Source organism: Elephas maximus, chromosome 19 (genome assembly GCF_024166365.1).
Source record: "Elephas maximus indicus isolate mEleMax1 chromosome 19, mEleMax1 primary haplotype, whole genome shotgun sequence".
NCBI classification, from domain to species: domain Eukaryota; kingdom Metazoa; phylum Chordata; class Mammalia; order Proboscidea; family Elephantidae; genus Elephas; species Elephas maximus.
Window position 1 is genome coordinate 35,813,216 of NC_064837.1, and position 17,483 is coordinate 35,830,698.

General features: G+C 47.2%; 2 protein-coding genes across 4 annotated transcripts in view; one reads left to right on the forward strand and one right to left on the reverse strand.

Moving 5' to 3' along the window:
- Nucleotides 1-15,450, forward strand: MKS1 (MKS transition zone complex subunit 1). Of its 3 annotated transcripts, XM_049860147.1 has the most exons (19): nt 1-409; nt 841-950; nt 2,052-2,122; nt 2,726-2,881; nt 3,981-4,078; nt 4,250-4,378; nt 4,630-4,734; nt 5,418-5,526; nt 6,048-6,104; nt 7,136-7,178; nt 7,438-7,500; nt 8,963-9,042; nt 9,389-9,458; nt 9,561-9,668; nt 10,590-10,723; nt 11,554-11,636; nt 11,722-11,819; nt 11,907-12,021; nt 14,457-15,450. In XM_049860147.1, exons 1-18 carry the CDS (start codon nt 330-332, stop codon nt 11,996-11,998), a joined length of 1,686 nt encoding a protein of 561 aa, XP_049716104.1. In that variant the 5' UTR covers nt 1-329; the 3' UTR covers nt 11,999-12,021; nt 14,457-15,450. The 3 variants fall into 3 exon arrangements, with proteins under 3 accessions (XP_049716104.1, XP_049716103.1, XP_049716105.1); XM_049860146.1 differs by having other exon boundaries at nt 2-409; nt 11,907-15,450; XM_049860148.1 differs by having other exon boundaries at nt 2-409; nt 8,963-9,033; nt 11,907-15,450.
- The window catches only part of EPX (eosinophil peroxidase), a 10,771-nt gene continuing 6,884 nt past the window's right edge, over nt 13,597-17,483 (reverse strand). The window contains exons 11-12 of the mRNA XM_049860150.1: nt 14,476-14,713; nt 13,597-13,798 (exon numbers count right to left, since the gene is read on the reverse strand). Coding sequence (XP_049716107.1) covers nt 13,597-13,798; nt 14,476-14,713 — 440 coding nt within the window. The remainder of the gene's footprint in view (nt 13,799-14,475; nt 14,714-17,483) is intronic.

Below are 17,483 nucleotides of genomic sequence, written 5' to 3' on the forward strand. Positions count from 1 at the left end.
CCTGCCCTAGCTCTTTTGGGAAGAGGGGGTGCACTCTTTGAGTCACAGTAACCGATTTTCAGGTCACAGCTTTCGTGTGCTCCGTGGAAGGCAGTGCGGTACAGGGGAAAGAGTAGTGGCTGAGATCACCCGAGCCTCGTCTCCATGACCATTCTTCATCTATACGAAACGGGCATGCTGACCACAGGCGTTGCGTTGCTGCAGGCCGCGGCGGGAACAGTGAGTTGCGCACGCAGCGGCTCGGCGACCTTCGGGACTCAGCGTCTCGGTTGCCAGGGGAACTAGGGGCGGCGCGCTTTCCGGCGCAGTCGCGGCGCAGCACAGCCGTCATGGCGGAGGCCGTCTGGAGCTCTGACACCGGCGAGGCCGTGTACCGCTCCCGGGACCCCGTGCGCAACTTGCGCCTCCGGTAGTAGCACTGCCCCGGCACCTGGGCTCCGTGCTTTTATCCCCTCAGATAATTCGAGCCTGAACTCAATGTTCTGAGGCCCCCACTTCCGCTTACAATCCTCGCCACATCTTCATCTTCCCACATCTCATCGCACTACCTCAACCCTTCTCCACCCCGAGCCTTCCAGCACAGTTTCCAGACTCACGCAGTCCTCTTCAGTCTCTGTACTACCCAAATTCCTCGGAGCCCTGAGTCCTCAATACGCCCTCTTGTTTTCACCTTTCCCCTGAGAGCCTCGTGTCTCACTCACCTCCCTTCAGTCTTCTGCACCTAACACACCTTGGCAGCCCCACCCTGCTCAGTGTTTTGCTTTTTCCATACTTGCTCTGTGTTTATCTTCTAGTTGTGTGCCTTGTAACGCGTATTTTGGACGTCTCTTTTCCTGACAGAGTCCACCTGCAAAGAATTACATCAGGCAACTTTCTCCATTACCAGCCTGCCACCCAGCCCGGGAAGGACCTCATAGACTTGGCCACTTTTAGGCCCCAACCAACCGCCAGTGGGTGTTATGTGGTGATGCAGGCCCTCCTGGGGACCTGAGGGAAGGGCCTGGGGTGGTAGACTTACCTCTTACGACAGAGTAGACCCAGGTCTACTTTTTGACAGCAGCCTTTTTACAGATGAGGAAGCTAAGGCACAGAGAGGTTGGGTTTCTTGTGAAGGTCCTGCAGCTGGTTAATGTCAGAGCCAGTGTTTGAAGCCTGGCAATTTTAGGCACTACACTGTGATTCCTGCCATCAAGTTACTGATGTGAATTGTGGTCATCTGTAGTGAAATAACAAATAACCTTATTTTTGATATGTTATAGATTTGCCTGGCAGCCTAAATACCATTTGAAACAATTTTTTTTTCTAAAAGAAAATATGTCCTAACTCTAAACACATGCATAAACTATTTTAAAGTTGAGGACTTTAAAATAGTCCTCAACTTTACTGCTAGACAAATGTACATATTAACATCAACTGTGCTCTTGCGGTTTTTCTTGTCTGGGAAGCCAGAAGAGTGAGGACAGAGGAGAGTGCTTGTGTTAAGTCACTAGTCGCTGTGCTTTTGTTGTGCTTCTGTTGAGAAATATTCCTGAGCAAGAGCATGGGCTGGTGGGTTGTGAACTGTGTCTCTGAAAAAGACATACTCAGCCAGGAGTGGATTAGGTTTTGCTCTTTAAAAAAAAAATCATTTATTTGACTTTCTTCTTCCCGCCTCAGCCTCTTAAGGTTACAGAGTTTGTGTTTCTAAATACATCGCTTCAGGATTCTTTTCTAGCAAATGCAGGCTGTTGAGATTGAGGAAGGGCTGTTCAGCTTATATTTAAATTTCAGTCCCTGACACTGACTTAGATTTAATAATACTTGGAAGGCAGGACCACCTTTTATTCAAATTAGAGTAGTGGTTAAGATTTCTTGGGTTCTAATCCTGGTTTCTGCACATACTAACCAGAGCACATATTCAGCCTCACTAGTTTCTGTCAGAGTGAGTACTTAATAAATCACTGAACTCCAGCTGGATTTGTCGTAAATATAAGAGCAGAGGCTTTGGTTATAACCAACCACAGTGGCCTTGGTTTGGCTCAAGCAGTTGACTCACTCTGTTGTGTTTGAAGGTGGTCATCGCCCAGATGAAGATGAAGAGGAGGAGGTTGTGATCGGGTGGCAGGAGAAGCTCTTTAGCCAGGTGAGCCAGTGTCACGTGTCAGCTCAGTGTACTTCCATCTGGCCCATCTCCACCTGGCTGGCAACAGGGAAAGAGATCCCCATCTTTGAAAGAGAGGCTGCTGCCAACACGGCTCCCCAGGTCAGGGCTTTGCTGATAGACCCACATCACTAATTTTAAACAGTGTTTCAGTGAGATCTTTGTATTAAGCCTCATCTGATTCTCTGATTATTTTCTCAGATAAGATTCTTGGAAGTGGAATAACTGGATTAAAATATTACTTTGAAGATTATTGATACATACTGCCAAACTGATTTTGGGAAAGGTTGTAACAGTGTATACTGTCCCTTGTTGTGTTTATTGGGTCAAATTCTGACTGCCACTAAGTTTTATGATCTTGGGTACAGCACGTATCATCTCTGGGCCACATGCCATCTGTAGCAGAAGAGTTGCATTAGAATGTCACCCTGGTTCCTTTTTTTGAATCCCCTGCCGACCATTAGCTTAGGTTCTGAAAACATGTCAAATAGCATCAGTTCTATAGAAATAATTTGATTAAAAAGTTACAGGAACAAAAGTTTCAAGTATCCTCAGTAGATTTTTGTTTCCTTGTGGTGACCTCAGTTTGAGGTAGATCTGTACCAAAATGAAGCAGCCTGTCAGAGCCCTTTGGATCACCAGTACCGTCAAGAGATCCTGAAGCTGGAGGATTCAGGTGGCAGGAAGAACCGGCGAATCTTTACCTATACCGACTCCGATAGATACACCAACTTGGAGGAGGTATCGTTCATTCCGAGGTCCCATAGCTCCCTTCTTCCACTTTGCGTCCCCCAGCTTTCTGGCCTCAGTGGGTTCTGTGTGCTAAATCAGAAGCCTGTTAAGGGGAGACAGGTAGCCATCCTAGAGCTCCTGCATGCTGCTGGCAGCCACACTGGAGTAGAGAGGGCACAGTCTGCAGGTGGTGTGGCTGCTGCTGCCTTGTTTGCCTTCTGGAGGGCCAGGGAGCTAGCAGGGACCAGTGTCTTTAGTGATAGCCTTGTAGACTGCCAACTGAAGAAGCAGCCACTGGGCTTGAATTCCTGCTTGAATCATGAAATGAGCCAGGTGAGTGGAGTCTGGAACAACCTAGATAAAATGCATCAGGGTATTCAGCCAAATCTCTGACCATATGGGTTTGGAGAGGAATTCAGTACAGCCATGGGAGGGGCCTTAGGTCTCCAATGCACCTATGTTAACATACCCTTGTGGGTTTTTTTATATTTTCTCCAGTCACTGCATGATGTGTTCTGTCTTCTTAGGGAAAGTTTAAGCTGGTGGAGGGTAGAGCCTGCATTTTTTATTTTTCTCTATGACCTTGTAGATCTCTGCAAAGAGCAGGTGTTAAATGATTGCTTTTGAAAGATGGGCATGCTTTCATGTGTTGGTAGCATGTAGAATTTGAGTTGTTTGTGCTGGAAAAGCAGGTGAAAATGCAGTTAGTGCTCTATTAACCGTATGAGGATTTTCCACAAAATGCTTTTATCCCATCTGGCATCTTTAAACCACCTAGTTAAACTTTAACTAGGCAAACTCACCCAACTTTTTATTGGTATGTTCTCAGGGAATGTTAGGCTGATTTTAATATTAGCCTGTATAGACTCATTTCTGCAGGATAATATGCTACCAAAATCATAGGCCTAGGGGAATTTTCTTTGGGTTGTTTGGGCTACTGCTTCCCTCCGTTAGCATATATAATTTTGAGGTGGCTATACCTGTTTTTTGGTTTTTTTTTAGTTCAGTCACAGATGGGGCTTCAGAAGGAAGACTTCCCCTCTGGAAGTCTCTTGGTTCCATGTGGCCCTGATCAGATGGGTCACACAGGGCTGCTCTCTTTCCTTAGCACTGTCAGAAAATGACCACCGCAACCAACGAGGTACCATCTTTCTTGGTCGAGCGAATGGCAAATGTCAGGCGGCGGCGGCAGGACAGGCGAGGGATGTGAGTGCAAGTGTGTATGGGCGCTGGGGGATGGGGGTCTTTGTGGTCCTGCCATGCCAACATTCTCAGTACGTCCACTGTCTCGAGTCTCCCATTCTGGAACGGGCCTCCACCTGGAGTGTGATCTTCAGGGGCTGCTGGGCAAGTGACCCTTCGTGTGGTGTCTCCCAGGGAGGGCGGCATCCTCAAGTCACGCATCGTCACCTGGGAACCCTCAGAAGAGTTCGTCAGGAACAACCACGTTATTAACACCCCTCTTCAGACAATGTACATCATGGCAGACCTGGGGCCCTATGGAAAGTGAGTAAAGCTTCATACCACCTACTCAGGCCCTCATCCTCTTCTGCTCACACTGACCATCACCTTCCTGTTAGAGTCATCGCTGGGCACATGAGAGAGAAGGACTTTTTCTTCTTAGTTGTACTTGGCAGAAAGTTTTCTTACCACAGATCTCTGTCCTCCCCTGCTGATGGGAGCTGACTCCTTCTTGTTCTTTCCCTGGAACTGGGACTGGGGATCCTGAACTTTGATGTTGATTTCCTGGTTTCTAGGCTTGGCTATAAGAAGTATGAACAGGTCCTCTGTACTCTGAAGGTAGACAGCAATGGTGTGATCACAGTAAAACCTGACTTCACTGGCCTCAAAGGACCCTACAGGTGAGGAGAGGAAGAGTGGCCACTAGGAAAGGGTTAGTGGACACTGACATTCCTTCTCTTGGCTTCACTTCATGCTCCTAGTTGATAAGATCCTTCAAAAGCCCTTAATCTGTCCTAACTTTTAAATTCCCAGGCAGTGGTTCATATTCTGTTCTGGGTCATAGGCCCTTAAGAAGCTGGGGACCCTGCTCTCAGGAAATGTGCAGCTACACCAGTTTGAAAGTGACAACTTCAGCACATACTTAAGTGAAAATAATTCTCGTGGCTGCTGAATGTAGGGACTGACCAGAACAGGGTGAGATGAACTCAAACCAGGTCTCTTCCTCTAGGCTGACTTTTCCTCAACCCCATGCCTTAGAATAACAGGACTGTAAATAAGAAATCATCTAGACCAGCTTGCCCATTTTTCAAGTAAGAGAACTGGGTGCCAGGGATGTTGTACCTTTGGGTTTCACAGTGACTTTGGGGCAGAGATGGGTCCAGACCCCATACTCTGTGAGTCTAGTCCGATGCCCTTTCTGGGTTACCATTTTGCTTCCTTCTTCTAGTCATCATCAGAGCCATTTGCATCATCATATACTTCAAGTGAGCGTATGATCCATGATGACTCATCCCTGGGCTAGGTCTGGAGGACCCCATCTCCTGTGATCAGAGTTGGTCCTTTCATGGCTTTGACCTTACAGAATCGAGACAGAGGGGGAGAAGCAGGAGCTGTGGAAGTATACTATCGACAATGTGTCGTCGCTCGCACAGCCAGAAGAGGAGGAGCGGGAACAGCGTGTGTTCAAGGACGTAAGAGGTGGTTCTTTCCAAGGACCGAGGGAATGAGCTCATCTCTGGGAGCTGAGACCATGTCTGAGTTTGGTGCCAGAAGCTGCTAAGGAAAATCTTGCTCTTAACAGTCCTCTCCTGTCCTAGGAAGCATTGCTGACATATCAGGCAGCAGTTTTTGTTCATATTATGCCAAAATAATAGTTACCATTTATTGAGTATTTGTTAGACCTTAGTAACAACCCCGTGAGGCAGATACTATTATTATTACCAATTTAGGAATTCTCAGGAAACCGAGATTAAAAGCAAAGTAGTCTTCCCAAGATGACACAGCTTGCAAGTGCTGGAGCTGGAAGTTGGCCCCAAACCAACTGACTCCAGAGCCTCTGTCCTTCACTTTAAAATGCCAGTGGCCGAGATGCTTAAGTCTCCAGCTCTCTGTGGCATTTCCCATTGCTGCTACTTTTCTCTATCCCAAATAGAACTGAGCGCAGGGCTGGCTTGGTTCACATGTGGAGTTTTGGTTTGGTTTTTTTCCTCAGCTTTACGGCCGGCACAAGGAGTATCTCAGCAGCCTTGTGGGCACTGACTTTGAGATGGTGAGTCACTTGGCTTCCTGCAGTACTGTGAGCTGTGTGTAGCCAGCAAATTCTGACTGTGGATGAGTGATAGTGCCTCTCCTATAGGTCCTCAACATGTACTCTTCAGCATAAAAAGGAAGGCAAAGGATAGCATATATAAAACTTGTTATGTGTTTTAAAACGTTGCATGTTGGTAAAGAACTGTTAATACACAGAAAAAGATCGGAACATGCATGCATGCTAATGGGGACTTTTCTCTGGGGGTGATTGGTAGATGGGTGTTGAGTTGTGAGGGGGATGTGGAGAGTATTTTTACTTTTTATTCTCTGTACTTAGCTTTGAAATATCAGTGGCAATGTATTCATGTAGTTCTGTATAATTAATTTTAAAAATATAAAAGAAAAATATCTTCCTCATGGTTCAAGTGGACATTTTTCCTAAGTACCTCATAGAAAGGGAAGGGCTGTCATTGGTTTGTCAAATATTTTGGCTCTTAAAAAACAGAACAGTTTAGGTCAGTTATTCTGTGGTCCTGTTCTTTGTCTTCCTTCATTCCAGAGGTTCCATTTCTAGATCTGGAAACAAGGATGGAATTAGTCACTGGTCTCCCCTCTCTGTAAAAAAAATTAACTTTTATTATCTTTGTATTACATAAGCAAAAGATTTTCAGAGTTAAAAAGTTAGGTAAGACAGACAAATGAATAAAAGAAAAAACCCTGTTTTCTTGACCTCAGCCATCTAAAGGAAACAGGGGTCTTCAACTTTCTACTGTACTCCAAAAGGTAGCTGTTATTACTACGCTTGGCTATTATAAATTTCCCGTACTGTGTTGCCCTTCCTGCCATTTAAATGATGTACTTTTTCCCTACATTGTCAATTTTAGAAATGAAAGAAGCAAATTTGTGGAGAAGCGGAGGAAGCAGGGTGGGAAGGGAGTGCAGTAGTAACGAACCAGTCCAGTGTCAGGCCTTGGGCTTTGTGGAGGGGCTGGAGGAGACGTGCTGATTCCCCCGAGACCTCCTGATCTTTTCCCACTTCTCTCCACCTAGACTGTCCCAGGTGCGCTCCGGCTCTTTGTAAACGGAGAGGTCGGTAAGTGTCTTATCAGACTGAGATCTCTTGGCGCTCTGGCAAGTGCGCAGATGGAGCTCTGAAGTCACCTAGCCCACCCTGGTGGAGGCCGTGGGCTGTCTGCATTACATGGGAAGCTCAGAGATGATTCTTCCCTGGAAACAGGGAGGGTTCCTGGCCCTCGAGGGACTTGCTTCCAGGAGAGTGTAGGCTCCTCAGTACTGTGTTGGGTGCTCAGGGTGGTAGAGGAATAAGCTGAAATAGTTTCCTGTTCTCTTAGTTTCAGCCCAAGGCTATGAGTATGACAATCTGTACGTCCATTTCTTGGTGGAACTGCCAACTAGTAAGTAAAATTCATAAATCTCTATTTTTGTACCCATTCAGACAGTTTTCCAGAGATACCCGCTCAGGCGTGCTTCCTCACTCCCCCACTAAACCATTACCCTTTTCCAGGTCATGTATTACTTCCACGTTGCCAAACCCAGTGGTGCCTTCACCTCTCGGAAGCATTTGACGCAGCTGACTTTTCTTCTTAGAAACTCTTCTCTTGCCTTCTGGCTCCACACTCCTCTCTCCTCCTGTCACATTGGTGGCACATCAGGGTCCTTGGCTGACTCCTTTTCGGTGGACCTTAAAATTAGAGTATCCACGGCTGAGCCTAGTCCTTCTGTTACTCTCTATCTATGGTCTTAGGTGATTCTATCCAGTCCCATGACGTTAAATACCATCTGTATTTCTTAGACTCCCGGATTTCTGTCTTAGCCTTGACCTCTTCCCCTGAACTCCAAACTCACCCAGTTACCTCGTTGACATCTCTGCTTAACATGACCAAAAAGAACTCGTGATTCCCCATCTTCCGTCACACCTTCCCTCCCTGGTCTTCCCCATCTTAGCAGAAAAGGGACATCATCTACTTAGGTGCTGATACCAAACCCTGGCAGACACCCTCCCTTGATTACTCACTTTCTCTAGGTCCCTACAGCCAGTCAGTCCATCAGCAGTCCTGTTAGCTCAGTCTTCAAAAGCTGTCCCAAATCTGTCTATCCCCTCTCACACGCAGGACTAGGCCACCATCATCTCTTGCCAGTGCGTTAAGTTTCTGACTATCCTCTTACTTCCTCTTTTGCTCCCCTTTATAGCCCATTTGCTACATACCACATAGCCAAATGGAGCTCTTAAAAATGTAAACCAGTTGTGCTCTTGGGCTGAAACCCTCCAAACAGCTTCCCCTCCTCCTCAGAGTGAAATCCAGACTCCTTACGCTAAATGAGCAGGCCCCTACCTGTCTCTCTTTACAATAATCCAGCCATACTTTTTTTCTAAACGTGAACAGGCCAGGTTCATTCCCATATAAGGGCCTTTGCAAGGGCCTTTGCAGGATCATTTCCTTTGCTGGAAACCCTTTTCTGCCCTATCTTTGCAAATATCTTTCTTCTTGATTTTTAGTTCTCAGTTTAAATGTTACGTCTCAGAGAGGCTTCCTCTGACCACCCAGTCTAAATTAGCATCCCAAGTCACCCAATCCCTTCACCACATTTTACTTTTAGTGTAGTATTTGTCACTAACTGATAGTTTCCCGTTGGTTTACCTGTTGTCTGTCTTCCCCCACCAGAATGTTAGCTCCATCAGAGACAGGGGCCTTTTCTGTCTGATCACCAAGGAATCCCCACTGCCTGGTTATAGCACATAGGAGAAACTCAGTAAATGTTGGATGAATGAATGAAGGAAGGAAGGAATTTTTGCCTTTTTCTCAACTACTTGCCCACCTCCCAGGTGACTTACTATACATGCTCTTTGCGTTTCAGACTGGTCAAGCTCAGCATTCCAGCAGCTTTCAGGAATAACACAGACCTGTGCCACCAAATCCCTGGGACTGGTATGGAGGGTGAGAGGGCGTATCTGGAGGGAACGGGAATCAACTCCTAGGTGGCATTTGAAGCTTTATCAGGCCAACAGCCACGTACTCTAGGGAGGATTCCTGAGTTGGGTCCACCCTTCTGTGTGGGCTCTGTAGGGCTGCCTGGTCCAGGGTCCTCTCTCTGCCTTTTTGAGAATGGCAGCAGGTTCTAGGTGTTCCTTCCCCTTCTTACCCTCTTCCTTCCTACCTGGGGTGAATTTTCCTTTTTCCCTTGTGAAGGTGATCTTGTAACCGAGCACAGCAAGAACATATTCCAAGTGAAGCCTTGCCCCCACATGATACCAAGTATAAAATAATACTCCTCTTTTTTTAGGACAAGGTGGCTTATTTCTCCTACCCATTCACATTTGAGGCCTCCTTCCTCCATGAGGATGAGTCTGCTGGTGAGTAGGTCAGCAGTTGATCCTAGGCCTTGATTCTCCTCAGCCAGTGCCCCTCTTGGTGGCCTCTCCTGTGACCTGGCTGGTGCTCTCCCTTGCTCCCAGATGCTGTCCCGGAGTGGCCTGTGCTCTACTGCAAGGTCCTCTCACTGGACTTCTGGCAGAGGTATCGCGTGGAAGGCTACGGGGCCGTGGTGCTGCCTGCCACCCCAGGTAACCCCTTGGCTCTGCCCTTCCTGTGGCCATATGCCCTAGCCCCTGGGAACAAGACTAACACTTCTAAAAGGTTTGACTGCTTCAGCTGAGAATTAAGGATAATTAAGAACTACAAGCAACTAACTTGAAAGATTCCATGTTCTTTTGAAGAATTTCTTTCTCCCTCCACTAGTAGAGACAACTAAGTGAAATTTAGAACTAACTAGAGCTATTCCTGAAGTTGAAAGCCTGAGAGTCCGTACAGTCTGTACCATGTTCCTCTGGTTTGTCTTATTGCCTTGAGGGTGAAGCCATGTGGCAAAATAGGCTCTCTGCATATGTATAGTGAATGAATCAGCATTCGTTTTGAAATAATAGCAACTGTTTTATTGTGAGCCAGGCATTATGCTAAGTGCATCGCATTTAATTCTCCCAGCCACTCTGTGAGGTGTAGGTGGTGCTGGTATTTCCATTTTACTAGATGAGGAAAATGAGGTTCAGAAAGATTAAGAAACTCATCTTTGATACACAGGTAATAACTGGCAGAGCTGAGATACGAATTTATGTCTGGTTGATTTCAGAATGAGTGTCCTTAACCACCATGATAACCTTCACCAGAAACCAGGTCATCACCTGACCAGGTGTAAGGAGCCCTGGTAGCACAGTGGTTAAGCACTTAGCTGCTAACTGAAGGATTGGCAGTCCCAACCCATCAACTGCTCTGCAGGAGAAAGCTGTGGCAGTCTGCTTCCATAAGGATTACAGCCTTGGAAACCCTATGTGGCAGTTCTGCTCTGTCCTCCAGGGTCACTATGACTTGGAATCGACTTGATGGCAACGGGTTTGGGTTTTTGGCATGCTGTGTCATTGCTGGGGAGTCAGGAAGGGACTAGATACCCTTTTTGGATCTGGCCCCATTTTTCCTCTTCCCTTATACAGGCTCACACATCCTGACAGTCTCCACGTGGAGGCCCATGGAGCTGGGCACGAGGGCTGAGTTGAGGAGGTTTTTTATCGGTGGTTCTCTGGAACTGGAGGACCTCTCCTATGTGCGGATACCAGGAACCTTTAAGGTGACTTTTGCCTCTGGGGATACTCCTTCCTGGGAACTTACGTCTCCTTTTCTGTAGCAGGTGGAATCTGGGCTAAGACCCCTTGGTTGCTCATTGCTTCAGTGTTACTTAGCCTTTTCCTTCCTGTGGCTTAAGCTAGAAGTCCTGGCCATATTTTAAACCAGGTACAAATATCTACACTACCTTAGGAGATATCTGGAAAATATTAGAGATTTCCCGTAGTCTTTGTCAAAATAACTGGCTGTTTCTTCCACCCCATCACTGACAGCCTTGGTAATCAGAGGTGGGGAGGATTGGCAGGAAGCTTGTAAGACAACTGATTCTCAAATGAGGTTGGAATGTTCCCTGCTTTAGAGTTAGGAGCCAGATTTTAGCCTTGAGGGGATTGGGCCTGGGTGATGGAATGAGGTTTCCCCTACTGAACTGTTCTCCCCAGGAATGGGAATAAGAATGGAGCGAGTCCAGTATGGTGCCTGGGGCCTAGAGACTGCGGGAACCTGATGCTGTCCAGAGGCATAGGCAGGGGTGGTACTTGCCCCTGGACACAAGTCCAAGAGGGCACTAGATGAGGCACGGACTGACATTCCAAAGTACCACAAATATGAAAGGGACCTGACTAAGGCAGCCAGACGAGAGGGGATAAGGTGTTTCTGCCGACTTGTTGTAGCTGTCAAGGTCTATTCATCTTGAGATTGGTTTGGGGGCGGGCAGAGGGCAACTTAGAGATGGCTTCTGGGCGCTCGAATTGTGGGGGGGTTGCAACTTAGAGATTGGCCCAGGCACTCGTTACCCTCCCTGCACCTCTGATGCTGTCTCAACTATTCCCACAGGGGGAGCGTCTGAGCCGCTTCGGATTCCGCACAAAGACCACCGGTAGTGTCACCTTCCGCTTACACTGTCTGCAGCAGTCCAGGTGAGTGGCTCTGGCCCGCTGCCTGGCTGCTACTTGTCCCTGAGGGCTAGCAGCAGCCATGACTATGTGGTGGGCTCCCCTGCAGGGCCTTCATGGAGTCAAGCTCCCTCCAGAAAAGGATGCGGAGCGTGCTGGACCATCTGGAAGGATTCAGCCAGCAGAGTTCCATTCACAATGTGCTAGGTAGGTTCCCCTTCTCCCAGCTGGCCACCAGGGCCATGCTCCTGCCACTACCATGGCCGCTGACAACTGTTTCTGCCTCCCTTGCAGAAGCCTTCCGTCGAGCCCGGCGCCGCATGCAGGAGGCCCGTGAAAGCCTTCCCCAGGACCTAGTGAGCCCCTCTGGAACCATGGTCTCCTAGCTCGCTGCAGCTCTGGCCCTCAGGTGAAGGGGAAAAGCCTAGTGATTTCTGAGGCCAGTGCTTTCCAGCCTCTTTGTCTTTCTTACTAGAGACCACATTTACCTGCTGACAACCAGAAGAGCTGGGAATTCCCCAGGCCAGCTGCCCTGCCTAGCCCTCAGCAGGCTTTTCTCACTGCCATGTGGGAATAAGCCAGAGACCTGTGGCCCCCATCTCTTCATATTCAGCTATGTAAATGACCATCACAACAAGGCAGGCTATGTGGCTGAAAGTAGTTTGGGGTGACCCCATAGCTACTTACGTCCCCAACACAGACTCTTTTCTGGCCTGTCTCACAGTCTCAGTTGCAGAGAGGGCTGCAGATCTTTCTGGCTCCACAATCTTCTTTAAAAATGGAGGCCCATGAAAGAAGAGGAAGGTGAGAGAGGCCTGTGAGTCTTAGCCTCCTCTTTTCAGGTAGCCTTGTTTACTGCTTGGGGCTTGTCAGGTTTGAGATACAACTTATTTCTGGAATAACTGAGGGCTGGAGGCAGTCCCCAGTTCTTTCTGCTAGCTAGATGGTATTTTTCATTGTATTTTTTTAACATAAAAAATGTTTTTATACTGACTGATGTTCAGTTGACTGTTTCCCAGCTTGGGTTGCTGGCATGGCCGAGGTATTTCCTGAATATCGTGACCCCAGTGCCTCTTCCATTTCCTTTCTCTGCCTTGTCCTACTCCAGAGTATTTCTTTCTGCTCTCTTGATTTTGCCCCAAGGAGAAGCTTAGAGATTAGTGCCAGGTTGTCTTAGCAGCACTCCTCTTAAACATCTGGAGCAAAGCGTAGGGCAGGCCACACCCTCCCCAGCCAAACAGAAGGAGGGAAGCCCCTGCTCTCAGGAGCGCTTTATTGGTAGAAGCAGAGAAACTGCTCAGCCTGCAGGCTCAAGAGGATTGTGGGGTGGCTATGGGCTGGGCCGATGTGGTCTCACAGTCACTGGGGCGTGGCTGGGGAACAGAAGAAAGTGGCTGCAAGCCCTCCAGCTGACTCGTCTTGCCTGGGTATCAAGGCCTCCTTGCTTGGCTCACAAGTCGTTGCACCTGGAATGGATTTATAACCCAACACCTAAGAGGCTCCCAAGGCGTGTAGATCCATTACTGATAGGACTTCAGCTGTGGCTCCCAGCCAATGAGCTTGACTCTGTAGCCAGCAAAAGCATCAGCAGGATGTGGTTGCTCCAGGGGGAGAAGGAAGCCTTGTGGTCTTTCCCAGACTCTTTTGTCTGCAGAGGTTGGAGGCTTGGGATAGACTCCTGTTGGGAGAAAGCAGAACTGGGTAAGTGAGGAACCTACTGGGAGTTGGGAAATGGAGCTGCTTTAGTGTGGAGGTGACCATGCTGAGACGAGTTGGACACTTCCCAATTGTTCCCCAAAGTCCTAGGCCCTGGGATTAACTATCATCCCAGAAGCTGGCACCCTGGGAAGCCACTGTCCCTAATGACAAGTCCTGTTGTCTCTACTTAGAGCCCTAAGAGGACTCAGCTGTCTCACCCCGGAAAGGGGAAGGATGCAAGGGCCCAGGGCCGTTGGAGGAGGGCCTCTTCTTACCTGCAGAGGCTTTACGTGCCTCGCCAGGCTGACAGGTTCAACCTGGGGATGCGGCTGCAACTCACAAAGTCCCGGGGATAGGTGTTGGCCCTGAAGATGTTCCTTGAAACAGTAGTGATACCGGTATTGTCACACACAATTCGAGACAAGGAAACCTGTTCCAGAGCGGAGCGCTGTCTCTTGGTGAAGACACCCTGCTTCTGCCACCAAAACCTACCATTCAAGACATTCAAGAGATGTGGGTGAAGTTTGGGGAGGAATTAACTTAAAATGCACACCTGTTGTGTGCCAGGTACTTTACATTATTTCATTCAGTTGTCACAAAGTTCCTGCAAAATAGGTGTTACATTCCCATTTTATAAACGAAGAAACAGGTTCAGTAATTAAGTAAATTGATGAGTATTAAATGCACACAGAGCAGCCAGGTCTGGACTTCAACCTAGGCGGTTGTTGTTAGGTGCTGTAGAGTCAGTTCCAACTCATAGCGACCCTAATGTACAACAGAACGAAACACTGCCTGGTCCTGCTCCATCCTCACCAGCCTAGGTTAGTACCAAAAATAAGGAGTTAGGTCTTAAGCCACAAGCTTATTGAAGGGAACCCAGATTTAGCCTTTTCGATCCCTGCTTTCTGGAATCTGCTAGCCTGGAATAGCCAGGCTGACAATTCTATCTACTGGGTTAAAGGCGACTACGGTTCAGTATCAGGGTTGCCTGGGTTAGTGGTATCACTTCTCTGACCAAACTTCAGGGAGCCTCTTGGTCTCAGATCCTATGAACTTGGAAGAAATGAAGCTAAAAAGAGCAGTTTTCCCCATTGTTTACTTTCCTAGTGCTTTCTGTCACACCTCTCTGGTACTAATCTCTTTTAGGCTAATGCTGCCTGCTTACCTGTCTCCATCTCGGGCTCTTCTAAACTGGTTCTCAAAAAGACAGGCCAGAAGAGGCCCCACTCGGGCCCCTGGCAAAAGAGGCTCTGCAATGGCTCCAATCCAGATGTCGATGTTGTCCGGTGTCCCATACAGATTCAGGAACTTCCTGGCCAAATTCTGGTTTTTTAGCACCTGGCTAAGTTGTGCCAAATTCCGAGGCTGGGAGAGTCCACAGAAGCGCCTCCAAGCATTGTACCCTGAAAGGGGAGGGTGGGAGAAGCAGTTTTGGTTTCATCCCTGCTGAAGCTCCCTTAGCTTCTGCTCCTCTCCAAGTTCTTCTGAGAGAAGGCTCAGTGGTCAGTCAGTATTAGGCAGGAACAAGACGATCTCTGGTGCCAGAAGAGGCCCTGAACCTTCCAAAGAACAAACCATTGTCCTAATTTTAAATGTACACCTACGCTTTGTGTCCATCAAACTGAGGGGTGCGTCCTAGTGTAGAAAGCTGTTGTGACCCAAAACTCATAACCACAAATCTGACATTTAATGACATTATCATTGGGCTCATATGCATGGATTAGGCACAAATAAGACAGTACCGAGAGCATAAAAGAACCCTCCTTCAAGGGTTGTAGAATGAATGAATGAACAGATGAATAAACACGTGAACAAACCAACAAACGAGCGTGGAATAAGGTTCATCTACTCAGAAAAGGACCACATACTGAATGATTCCATTTATATGCAAGGTGCAGAAGAGGCAAATGCATAGAGACAGAAAATAGATAAAGCGTTTGCCTGGAGTGGGGTGGGGATGGGGAATGACTGTTGTTATGAGGTTTCTTTAGGGGGTGATGAAAATGTTCTGATATTAGATTATGGTGATTGTTGTACAACTCTGCAAATGTACTAAAACCATTGAATTGTATACTTCAGACAGGTAAAACCCAACCCAGACTTCAGAATATCCCAATAAAGCTGTTTTGTTTGTTTTGTTTTTAATTTCATCTACTTGGAACTTCCAAAGACCAGTCATACTGACTTCTCAAATATCAGGATCCTACAAATAATGTGGCAAGGACCATCAAGGTAGGAGATAGCTTTGCCATAACCTGAAGAAACACTAGCCCAACATCATTCATTAAACTACAACTCACACCATCCCCCAGCTAAATGGGAAAACCATATAATGTTGTACCATCACTAAGCACTGTTGCACAGGTACCTCTCAGGATCCTCACAACACCTTTGTGAGGTACTGTGTTATCCCCATTTCACCTGTGGATATTTGCTGAGGTTGAGCAACTGAGACTTTTCCAAGGTCACTCCATGAAGTGAAGTTCAAACCAGATATTCCAGTTCCAAATTTAGTTCTGGACTTGGGAAGGGATTGGAGAAGACAGAGAGCTCGTATCAGGACTAATTTCTGGGACAGCTTTGAAGGAGCAGATGTTGGGGGGAACAGAAAACTCACTGGCAACTTGGGAGGCCAGCAATCTCAACTGGCCACCAGGGAGCATCCACAGCTCAGTGGTCAGGAGCATCCAAGTGTAGGAAAGGAAGAGACCTCAGGTGTACTGAGTGCCTGCTGTGTGTCTGCCCATCGCCTTTTAAATGCACGAATCCCCCTCATTCCTTTGTACATATTCAAAGGTCAACTGAAGGCAGTGGGGCTTCAGGTTCTATCTAGAGAGGGAAGTTGGAGGTGGGGAAAGGGAGAGAGGAGCAAGGCAGTGACCAAGGCCTTCCTCTGCAATGGATTGAACAGGGTAAATAAAGGAGAAAATCTGAATTTAAATTTTGCTGCTTCCTAGTTATATGACCTTTGGCAAATTACTAAATGTCTCTGAGCTTCCTTATTTATAAAAAGGACTATAATAGCTGCTTCTCAAAGTCATTGGGTGGACTGCCAAAAACCAAACTTGTTGCCATTGAGTTAATTCTGACTCATAGTGACCCTATTAAAAAAAAAAAAACCTGTTGCCATCGAGTTGATTCTGATTCATAGCAACCCTATAGGACAGAGTAGAACTGCCGTGTAGGGTTTCCAAGGAGCACCTGGTGGATTCAAACTGCCGACCTTTTGGTTAGCAGCCATAGCTCTTAACCACTATGCCACTAGGGTTTCCAAGTAACCCTACAGATGAGTTAATATTCATAAAAGTATCTAGTAAAGTGCCTGGTGCATAGTAGATGCTTAGAAAGTGTAATTTTTTCTTTTTCCTGGATATATTGTGTCCTTATCCAACAGCCAATTGCACCTTAATTTTACTCTACCTGTTCCCTGCCTCTAAGGTTTTGCTTTTCTTCCCTTAGAGCAAGTAGCCAGTTTCTGTAGCCCTGGAATTTTAGCCTGCCTCCTTTTTTTTTTTTTCCCCTTGGAACTTGCTGCATGGTGAGGAATGGGGCAGTTCTTTCCTGTTTTTCTCTCATACTTGGGAAGTGCTGGATTGCCTTTTGTAGCTCTGAGACAGGCAAGAGATGGGGCTGGCTAAAATTAAATGGCCTCTGACTCAGTATTCTTGGAATTTAAACCTGAGTGCCAACCACCATATAACTTACTGCTGGCACCCGAGGACTCCTTGGATTAACAAACTAGGTGCTTAGACAAGATAAGGGGCCATATTTCCTATCCCTACATGCTTGACCAGCTATAAATTACTGATAACCCTCCTGAGTTGTTTTGCAAGTCCTCCACCAGGTGTAGAGCATGTACAGTGAAAATCAAGGTAACCTATGAATGACCTTCCACATAAGATAATCATGAGCAGGAATCCCTTGCCGGACTCGAACCAGGATCCAGAGTCATCACCCATGTGCAACATCCCAGAATAAGTCCTGTTGGACATCCCAGCAGCCCTTGCAACAGACTCCATCTTAGTTCGGACAACCTCTGCGAGGAAATCCATTTTGAATTCTAACTGTGTGTTCATTTGATTTTCATAACCCCTCCCCTTCTCCTGGAAATCTCCACCCATCTAATGAATGAAGAAAACCTTTTATAAACCCTAGGAAATCCTTTGTTCACGA

Coding starts and splice junctions, on each gene's coding strand:
- MKS1 (XM_049860147.1), top strand. CDS start 330: ATGGCGGAGGCCGTCTGGAGCTCTGACACCGGCGAGGCCGTGTACCGC. Junction 6,105..7,135: donor TGGGCACTGACTTTGAGATG/GTGAGTCACTTG, acceptor CTCTCCACCTAG/ACTGTCCCAGGTGCGCTCCG. Junction 9,459..9,560: donor CCATGAGGATGAGTCTGCTG/GTGAGTAGGTCA, acceptor CCTTGCTCCCAG/ATGCTGTCCCGGAGTGGCCT.